This window comes from Sinocyclocheilus rhinocerous, unplaced genomic scaffold (genome assembly GCF_001515625.1).
Source record: "Sinocyclocheilus rhinocerous isolate Xijiao unplaced genomic scaffold, SAMN03320098_v1.1 scaffold1569, whole genome shotgun sequence".
In the NCBI taxonomy this organism is placed as follows: domain Eukaryota; kingdom Metazoa; phylum Chordata; class Actinopteri; order Cypriniformes; family Cyprinidae; genus Sinocyclocheilus; species Sinocyclocheilus rhinocerous.
Genome location: NW_015663506.1, coordinates 785,584 through 795,536, shown reverse-complemented (window position 1 = coordinate 795,536; position 9,953 = coordinate 785,584). Strand labels below are relative to the sequence as shown.

At 42.1% G+C, this 9,953-nt stretch overlaps 1 protein-coding gene across 2 annotated transcripts in view; it reads left to right on the top strand.

Annotated features, from left to right (window-relative positions):
* Nucleotides 1-6,293: 6,293 nt before the first annotated feature.
* LOC107728909 (3-hydroxyisobutyryl-CoA hydrolase, mitochondrial-like) overlaps nt 6,294-9,953 on the top strand; it is a 6,662-nt gene continuing 3,002 nt past the window's right edge. The window contains exons 1-3 of one of the 2 annotated variants that reach the window (XR_001638522.1): nt 6,294-6,419; nt 6,579-6,612; nt 7,452-7,587. Coding sequence is in view for 1 of the 2 variants with exons in the window: in XM_016539224.1 (XP_016394710.1) it covers nt 6,312-6,419; nt 6,579-6,612; nt 7,452-7,567 (258 nt within the window). In the remaining variant the exon portion in view is untranslated. Of the gene's footprint in view, nt 6,420-6,578; nt 6,613-7,451; nt 8,398-9,953 lie in introns of those variants that run through there. The other variant, XM_016539224.1, reaches the window with a different exon arrangement.

The following is a 9,953-nucleotide window of genomic DNA, read 5'->3' as shown; positions in this document are numbered from 1 at the left end:
GAGCCCGGGGGCGTGACATTCCCCCCCTCCCCAGGAGCGTCCCCTGGCGCTCCAGGGAAGGGCCTTCCACTCTGCCGGTAGAAGTCCTCGATCAGTGACCGATCCAGAATATCCCGAGCCGGGACCCAACTCCACCTCCTCCGGACCGTATCTCTCCCAGTCCACAAGATGCTGAAATCCCCGACCTCAACGTCTGACATCCAGCAACCTTCTGACAGTGACGGCTAGGGAACCATCCACTAGACGGGGAGGGGTAGGGGCAGAAGCAGGTGAGTTAAGGCGAGAATGAAACACAGGCTTAACCCGAGAAACATGAAAGACTGGGTGTATCCGATGGTGGAAGGAGGCCCCGATCTGCCGACAGAACTCTTTCCAGAACCAGGAGACAAACTGTGGCCCCCTATCGGAAACCACATCCACCGGAAGGCCATGAATCCGGAAGATGTGATCAACCACCACTTGAGCAGTCTCCTTGGCTGAAGGCAATTTGGGAAGGGGGATGAAATGGGCTGCCTTAGAGAAGCGGTCCACCATCATCAATACTACGGTGTTACCCCTCGATGGCGGAAGACCAGTGACAAAGTCAAGGGCTATGTGTGATCAGGGGCGGGAGGGGATGAGCAAAGGGTGAAGCAGACCAACAGGAGGCTGATTAGAACTCTTGTTCTGGGCGCAAACCGAGCAGGCAAACACAAACTGCCTGACATCCTGGACCATGGATGGCCACCAGAATCGCTGGCGGATGGTGGCCAGTGATCTCCGAACCCCTGGATGACAGACTAACTTAGATGAATGCCCCCACTGGAGGACTTCAGGGCACAACACAGCCGGCACAAAAAACCCTCTGGGCACCCTCTTGGCACCTCTCTCTCTCGTATGGCCTCCAGTACTCTCCTCTCCACATCCCAGGAGAGGGACCCCACCACAATTTCTTTAGGGATAATGGTTTCAACCGACGCCCCCATCCTCCCCGTATCCCTGAAAAGACGGGAGAGGGCATCGGGTTTTACATTTTTGGAGCCTGGACGATACGAGAGAGAGAAGTTGAACCGGCCAAAGAAGAGTGCCCATTGGGCTTGCCGTGAACTCAACATCTTGGCCGAACGGATATATTCCAAATTCTTATGGTCCGTCCAGACCAAGAAGGGCTGTGCTGACCCCTCCAACCAGTGACGCCACTCACCCAAGGCCAGCCTGACCGCCAATAGCTCCCGATTCCCTACGTCATAATTCCGTTCTGCTGGGCTCAGGCGGTGAGAGTAGTAGGCACAGGGATGTACCTTCCCACCTCTAGGGGACTGCTGAGAAAGGACCGCACCTACTCCAATCTCGGAAGCATCCACCTTCACAATAAACTGACGTTCAGGGTCTGGAAACGAAAGAATAGGAGCAGAAATGAATCGAGACTTCAGGTCATCAAAGGCCCCCTGAGCTTTCGAATTCCACCTAAACAGTACCTTAGTAGAGGTAAGAGCTGTCAAGGGTGCAGCAACCTGACTAAAGTTTCGGATGAAGCGCCGGTAGAAGTTGGCGAATCCCAGAAACCGCTGCAGAGCCTTGCGTGAGTCTGGAGGTGGTCTCTCGGCTACGGCCCTTACCTTAGTGGGATCTGCTTTGATTCCCTCCGCCGAAATGATATAGCCCAGGAATGGAACTGACTTGGAGTGGAAAACGCACTTCTCCGCTTTAACATACAGCTGGTTCTCCAGTAGCCATTGTAGCACCTGACGTACGTGTTGAGTGTGTAACTGAGGCGAGGGAGAAAAGATTAGAGTGTCATCAAGGTACACAAAGACAAACTTGTTATCCATGTCTCTCAACACGTCGTTGACCAGGGCCTGGAAGACAGCTGGGGCATTTGTCAGGCCAAAAGGTAGCACCCGGTACTCATAGTGTCCCGAAGGAGTGATGAATGCTGTCTTCCACTCATCCCCATCTCGAATCCGAACCAAATGATAAGCATTGCGGAGGTCCAACTTACTGAAGACCTTGGCTTCCTGCAGAAGTTCAAAGGCAGATGACATTAAGGGCAAGGGGTACCTATTCTTAATGGTAATGTCATTCAAACCTCTGTAATCAATATAAGGGCGCAAGGAGCCATCCTTCTTCTTAACGAAGAAGAATCCTGCACCAGCTGGAGATGAGGAGGGATGGACGAGACCAGCATCTAGGGACTCTCAAATATATTTGTCCATAGCCTCTCTTTCTGGACCAGACAGGGAATATAAGTGACCCTTGGACGGAGAAGGTGCCTGGGAGGAGGTTGATGGCACAATCATACGACCGGTGAGGAGGCAGGGACATGGCCCGGAACTTGCTGAAAACCTGCCGAAGATCGCGGTACTCCTCCGGAACCCCGGACAGATCAGCCTCCTCCACCTGCACAACAGGAAACACAGCGCCAGGAAAAGAGGCAGAGCCCAAACAAGACTGTTTCCAAGACAAAACTGAATTTCTGGCCCAATCCACGTGAGGACCGTGCTGCACCAACCACGGGTGCCCTAGAACCACTGGGGCACTCAGGGAATCTAGAAGGTACAGCTCGGTTATCTCATGGTGATTGCCAGAGACAATAAGACTTACGGGGGGGTGAGGTGAGTGATGGTGGTGATAGGAGAATCATCAAGAGACCGAACAGAGATAGTAGAAGTAGAGAGGGGGATGGCAGGGATTCCCACTGCTCAGCCAGGCCGGTGTCCATGAAATTACCACCAGCCCCCGAATCCACCAGGGCCGAACAGGAGTGACTAGAACCTCCAAACTGAACACTCACAGGAAGAAGGGTGCGGGAAGAGTGGGGTAAATTAAGGGGAGATGCGCCCACCAGGATCCCCCTGGCTACTGATGGGCCCTGACGTTTAGCGGGCATTTGCTGACAAAGTGTCCGGCCTTCCCACAGTAGAAGCATAAGCCCTGGGTGAGTCTCTCTTGTTTCTGCTGAGGAGTGAGATGCAGGCGTCCCACCTGCATAGGTTCAGGGTCAGCAGGAGAAGGCGGAGGCAAGACAGAGATGGAGTCGCTGGTCATTTCTCCCATCCTCCAAGAGGTGCGAGCAGTCGATCGTTGGCGACGAAGGTGAAGGCGACTCTCCACATGGAGGGCCAAGTCGACAAGATCATCAAAGCCGTGTGGAAGCTCATAGGAAGCAATCTCATCTTCGATCTCCTCATCCAGTCCAGCACGGAATACAGCTCTACAAGACCCCTCATTCCAGTCACAGGCCGCTGCTAAGTCCTTGAACTCAATGACGAACTCAGTTACTGAACGGCCTCCATGACGTAGCCGTGCCAGCTGGGCTGCCACCTCATCACCCCAAGCAGAATGATCAAATAACTTGACCATCTCCTGCCGAAAGTCCTCAAAAGAAGCACAAAAGGGAGCCCGGGCCTCCCACACTGACGTTCCCCAGTCACGGACCCTGCCTGTTAGGAGGGTTAAAACATAAGCCACTTTAGTCTCCTCCTGGGCGTACCGGCGAGGCTGGAGAGCAAAGACCAGGGAGCACTGAGACAGGAAGGCTCTGCAGGAGTTGGGGTTCCCGTCATAGGGAGGTGGGTTGTTAGCATGAGGCTCAGGGTCATGATGGAGAGAGGAAAAGCCAGCGGTGTCCTCCGCTCTATTAGCTGAAGTCTCACTGCGAAGTTCATGGAGCTGGGCAGTCAGATCAGACAACTGAGCATTTAGGAACTCGACCTCCCGGGACGTGGATGTTAGCTGGGAGGCATGCTGGCCCAAGAGAATGCCCTGCTGGGTAACTGCTGATCTGAGGGGTTCTGCACCTGCTGAGTCCATAACTGGTCAGATCGTTCTGTCACTGCGAGATGTGGACTCAGTTTGCATGTGCCAAAAGTCAATTTATTAAACAGTCTTGAAGTTCAAAAAAGATAAAATAAACAACAAAAAACAATCCAGGCACAGAGCAGCCAGGAACAGATCCAATTGTGCCTCCTGGACACCGAATTTCAAAGGGAAAATTCAGCAAAGCAAGACCGGGACAAACTGACAGAGAGGCAGGGGCGCAGTTGAGGCGGGGAGCTGGTGGTGCACTGGTGGCAAGGCGAAGAAGAGCTGAGACAGCGGAAACAGCGATCGGAGATCGCGAGCGTGGGTAGAGCTGGAGGAGGTTAAACGCTGCCTGGAAGCAGGAGGGAGAGGGAAAAAACAAAAACTAAAAGATGAAAACAAAACTGGCAAGGTATCTGCACAGCCAAAAACTCAAGACAAGACGGGGTCGGAGCAAAGATTGCACGGAGCACAAAACAACGATCTGACACAAGACAGCACACACAAGGAGACTAAATAGGGAAGGAGTGATTAACATAATGCAGAGCAGGTGATGGCGTGGGCCAATAATAAGATAATTAATGGAACAACAAGAGGACGGGGACGGACACCACGATGACACAAAAGCACATGGTAAGTGTAAACACAACCGAAATAAGGGAAGAACAGACAGATCAGTATTATTTATATATTTAGGAAATAAATGAATACTTTTATTCAGCAGGGATATGTTAAATTAATAGTGATAGAAAAGATTTATATGATTACAAAATATTTCTATTGTGAATAAATTACGTTTCTTTTTAACTTTTTATTCATCAAAGAATCCTCAAAAAAAGTATCTCAAGTTCCAATAAAAATATTAAGCAACACAGCATTGATAATAAATAAGCATATTAGAATGATTTTTGAAGAATCGTGTGAAACTGAAGACTAGTAATGGCTGATGAAATTTCAGCTTTGCCACCACAAGAATAAATTATTTTTTAAAGTATATTCAAATAGAAAACCCTTATTTTAAATTGTAATATTATATCACAATATTACTGTTTTTACTGTATTTTTGTTTAAATAAATGCAGCCTTGATGAGTAGAAGAGACTTTTAAAAAACATTAAAAAACTTTTTGATCCCCAACTTTTGAATGGTATAATGTAAACACAAATCAAATTAATGTCAAGAAGTTAGTATTTTAAATATAATTTTGCTTTGTTTATATAAAAAAGTAAGATTATATCTTATACTTTGTCCCTGCGTTAAGGCGAGCTGTTTATTCATTCTAACTCCCAAGTGCAAGTGATGTTTTTATGAACCTCATAAAATGACATGGCAGTAGGGAAGGTCGTAGCAAGGTTTGGTTTATTGTTCTTCATACAGGAGTGTGTTTCCATGTCCTGTTCCTGCAGCTGGGTAAAGCGTGTGATGGTTTCTGGGATATTTGGCGAGATAAACAGAATGAGCGCATATGGCTTCTCATTTGAGGTCTGCATGCTCTCTGCTGCATGCAAACCCTCTCTTCTATTGCGTAATGGGCCCTGAATCATATTATACCTCATTAGTATTTCAAAGCCATTCTGTTTTTCCTCCCATAGCGCTACTTTGCCATGCATCACTTTGTTTAGAGTGAGCTGTAGAAAGGAAATTGATGTTTGACATAGTGACGTTTTATTGTTGAATATTTACAGTTGCTGTTGCTCAGTGTATGTGTGGACTATTATTTTTTGAGTGAAATTCTGTTTCCTGCTTTTGTCCTTTCGTGACCTAAACAAAGTTACAATATAAATAATCACAATACCTCATTATACTGTATTATACAAAGTGACAGTGATATAAACAGAACATGCCGTTTGAATTGAATGTGAGGTTTTATGACCAAGCAGGTCATGTAAGGTTGTCTCTAAACACAAGGCTGTTTATGGACTGGTCCTCTGCTTATGTGGGGCCTCTTTTATCAACAGTACACTTGGCTATTACCCTTGTGTAACCTCCCTGTTCGTACATTTTGGTCATGTGTGGACAGTTTTTTATGTCTTCTCACATTATTTTATTTTTTGTTTTGTTTTTAATTTATTGATTGATTGATTGATTGATTGAACTGTTGATAGTCAACAGTTCACAGAAAAATTTGAAATGAAGACTTTGTTCACCCAAAACAACACATTTCTACAGCTTCTGTTAAGTTTTGTGAAAAATTCAGCGAAAATCTATCCATCCACTGTTGTATAAGTCTTTCAAGGTCATTGATCAAATCTAAAACTAAAACTAAAAATTTTAAATTAATCTAAAATCATAACTTTAGCTGCTATTTCAGATTAACTTAAATTTTTTTTTTTTAACTTAAATTGTATTTTTCAATCCATTTTCATTACTGCCACACAAATTGATATGATCTCTGTTGGCTTTCATGTTGTAAAATAAAAAGATTATACTTTGTTGATACAGTCAGATATTTAAATTGCTATTATTACTGCTATTATTGTCATTATTAAATTTGGGTTTTTGTATTGGATTTTACAGACTCTGTCCAAAATGTCCCCAACCTCTCTGAAGTTAACTTTCCGGCAGATTCAGAAAGGAGCGAGAATGAGTTTGCAGGAGGTTTTGGTGATGGAGTATAGACTCAGTCAGGCCTGTATGGTATGTAATGCAATTATCTGTAAATGCAGTGCTTTATCATTTCATTACCCAAATCAAATCAGCTTAAAGCTGTGTTGGCACATTTTTCACATACCAGTTATTCATTTATGGGAAATATTTGTGTAATTTGTTTCATGAGTTTTTACTCTTGCTTTGCAGAGAGGCCACGATTTTTATGAGGGAGTCAGAGCAGGTAAGATGCACATTTTCTTCGAAAAATTCACATATTAGTTCCTATTGATAAACTGTATATATTAGATGTATCAAATTAGATGTTGGTGTTAAAGAGTTGGTGAATATGTAACCTTATATGTAACCTTGAAGAGTCATTTGCTCTTGGTCTCATTTAAATTCAAAGACATTAAAAATTTTGTAATTTAAAGCAATTTAGGAAGTATAGTGTTCTGCTGTAATAATCCATAAAATTACGTTTGTAATTTATTAAATTTAACATTTACATGTTACATACACATTTCTATAAAATTTGAGCATTGATCTAATATATCTGGAAATATCCCATATGATGTGTCTATGATAGTATGTTTATGGTTACTTCATATTTTTGTTAAAACAACATTGGAGATTAGTGGTTAATTTGAATTACATTCCATTTTAAATTCAAATTACAACTCCACATCCTGTTTACTTCCTTAGTTAAATTCAAATTCAGGAACTCAGTTGAAATTTTCATTATCATTATTAGTCATTATCTTTAAAATTATCATTATTAGTCATTATCATTAAAATTCTGTATGAATGCATATGGGGAAAAAAATATGTGAGTAAAGGTTAAATTACATGTCTGTACATTGTTGATGTTAAGAATGATATAATGTCTGTTATTAGTAATTAGTAATGTCTGTAATTAGTCTGTTATTATAAAGGTTATTTATAGAGTTTTACCTCAAATTAATGTGCTTTGCTCATGCAGTTTTCTTAGCCAGGTCCACTCACCTAACCAGTTTTTTTCCAGAACAACCCCAGAGAAAAGTCAGTGCATAACTGACAGATTTTTCCCCTCTCTACTTGCAGTGCTAATCGATAAAGACCAGAGTCCAAAGTGGAAACCTTCTACCCTGTCTGGGGTCTCAGAGCAGGCTATAGAAGAATGTTTCAGCTCTCTGGGTGAAAGAGATCTCAAACTATAGAAACTCCCCTCAAGAATCCTGTAAGTTGCTTTCACAAGCCTCTGAAATTTATCAAAGAAATCTGCATTGTTATTTCTGTCAGCATACCTGACGAATGCAAAAATAATCCTGCTGCTTACAGCTAAAGCAAACGTTCCTCTGAGACTTCTGCACAGATCCACTGATCCTTGTGATGAAATGAACAATGCTAGTTTCTTAAGGAAATTCAGAGGTTTGGGGTATTTTCTTTGTGCCATTCCACTGGGAAATGGCATTTAGAGTAAGCTCACAATTGAGAGCAGTCTAGTCATATTTTAAAGGTAAAGTTCATCCATAAATGAAAATTGTGTCATTTTCACAACTGTATGTGTTGTCATTTACTCAACTTCTTTTAATCTTGCAGATTGCAAGTCTTTCCCACAAAATTGAAATCAAAGAGATTCTACAGATATTAGTTTTGGGTTCTGCAGGAAAAAAATAACTGCAAACAGGATAAAAATTACATTAAGTTGAGAAAATAATGACAGAATTTCTGTTTTTGGGTGAACTATAGATATATAAAAATACAAATTTACAGCACTCCTTTCAGGGTGAATTTTGTGCTGAGAAGCATATTTTGCATACTTACATACCCTGGCCACGATGGTGGGATTAAAGTATTGTCATGTGATGGATAATATGACTATCAAGCCTTTGACAGAATAAATCGGAATGATTTTGAGACAACTGTGATGCCTTGAATTCAAATTATTTTCTTCTTCTCTTCTTTGCTCATATAACTATGTGGGTGTTCATAAAAGGTGTGTGACATATTTGTGCTAAGCAAAACATAAAATTATTGTATTGTATCTCTGTTTTTGATATTGATAGTAGATATGGCATAAGATTTCAATGTGCCCACATTGCATCAAAATAAAAACAACAGTGTAAAATATCTTCTGTATTCATTGTGAAGTCATTCCAAATTGACTGCCAGACTCAATAGCATGGCAGCGACCAGTTAATCTACTTATTAGTGGTGTTTGTTCAAGCATTGCTCATACTAAGGGTTCGGGATTTAAACAAGCACCCAACTACAAGTAGTAAAGTCTGGCGCTCAAGTTGTTTCACATTGTGCTACAGTATGGACATGAATGATACCTCAAATTATGACATTTTGCGGAGAGGACTGCTAATACTTTTTGAAGCAATCAGCTTCATGATTTTCACTTGGTGGATAATAAAACAACATTAAAGTTCCCACAGACTTGCATTGCTTTTTATTTAACTTCTTTTGGACTGAAGCAATGCAACACCCGCTGACTGCAATGATAGAGCTTGAAAGATCAAAGACAATTTTTTATATAACTCCGACTGGATTCGTCTGCAAGAAGAAAGTCATATACACCTAGGATGCCTCGGGTGTGAGTAAAACTCAGCCTAATTTTCATTTTTGGGTGAACTAACCCTTTAAGTCTCTGTTTTAGGTGCTGTGATAAATATAAAACAGAAGAAATTAAGGCAACAGTTGAGGTATCGACAAAGGCCATGGTTTATTTATTGGCGTAGCTGTTTTTTCCCTTTTCTTTAGGTTACAGAAATGAGATTGCACAGATTACAGGTAAATCACTTCTGTCTGAAATATACACTGAAATATGAAATACAACAATTTTGATCCGAATCATCAGCACCTCCTCAAACATGTATGAGATGACTGGAGACCCTAGGAGAAATCAGCTTGACAGTACAAGCTGGTACAAATGTGGTCTGACTGCTGTTTATTTATACTGAAGCACTTTTTTTTGTTGTAGGTGATTACACACTTTCAAAGAATATAATATATAACAAAATAGAATCGAGTTCTATTTGGCTTAGTATAAGAATGCAAACTAATGAGAGTAATGAACACCAGGGAAGTCTGAGCTGATTGTTCTTTTAGATACTGAGATATTCTGAAGTTCTCCTCTGAGCACATGTACAGTAATGTGCTGAAAGGCCTCATAAAATACAACTTTAAGTCCTTCTTTCATATCTTAAGATTTTGCTCTGCATTTATGACTTTCTACGCAAAAGCATAATGGTCAAAGTGCAGTTCTTGCTTAACTGTCTTTGTAACAGGCGGTAACAGTGACTACCCATGTCTTCAGTAGCCTTGGTTCCGGAAGTAATTTTCTCATTCGTTTTCTCCATGGGGATTTGAAACAATTCTTCAGTAATGAGTTTAAAGCCATGAACCAAAACAAACAGCTTCATCAACCGTTGATTTGAAGCAAAAACCGTTTTGGCAATCTGAATAACAAGGCAAAGGTACAAAACTTTGAACTGCAGTGTTTCCCCTGCCATTATTAGGGGGGCGGCCCGTCATTTAAAGTTACCTTTCCTATAGAACACGTCTATACCTTGTTCTTTTATTAAACAAACTAAATAG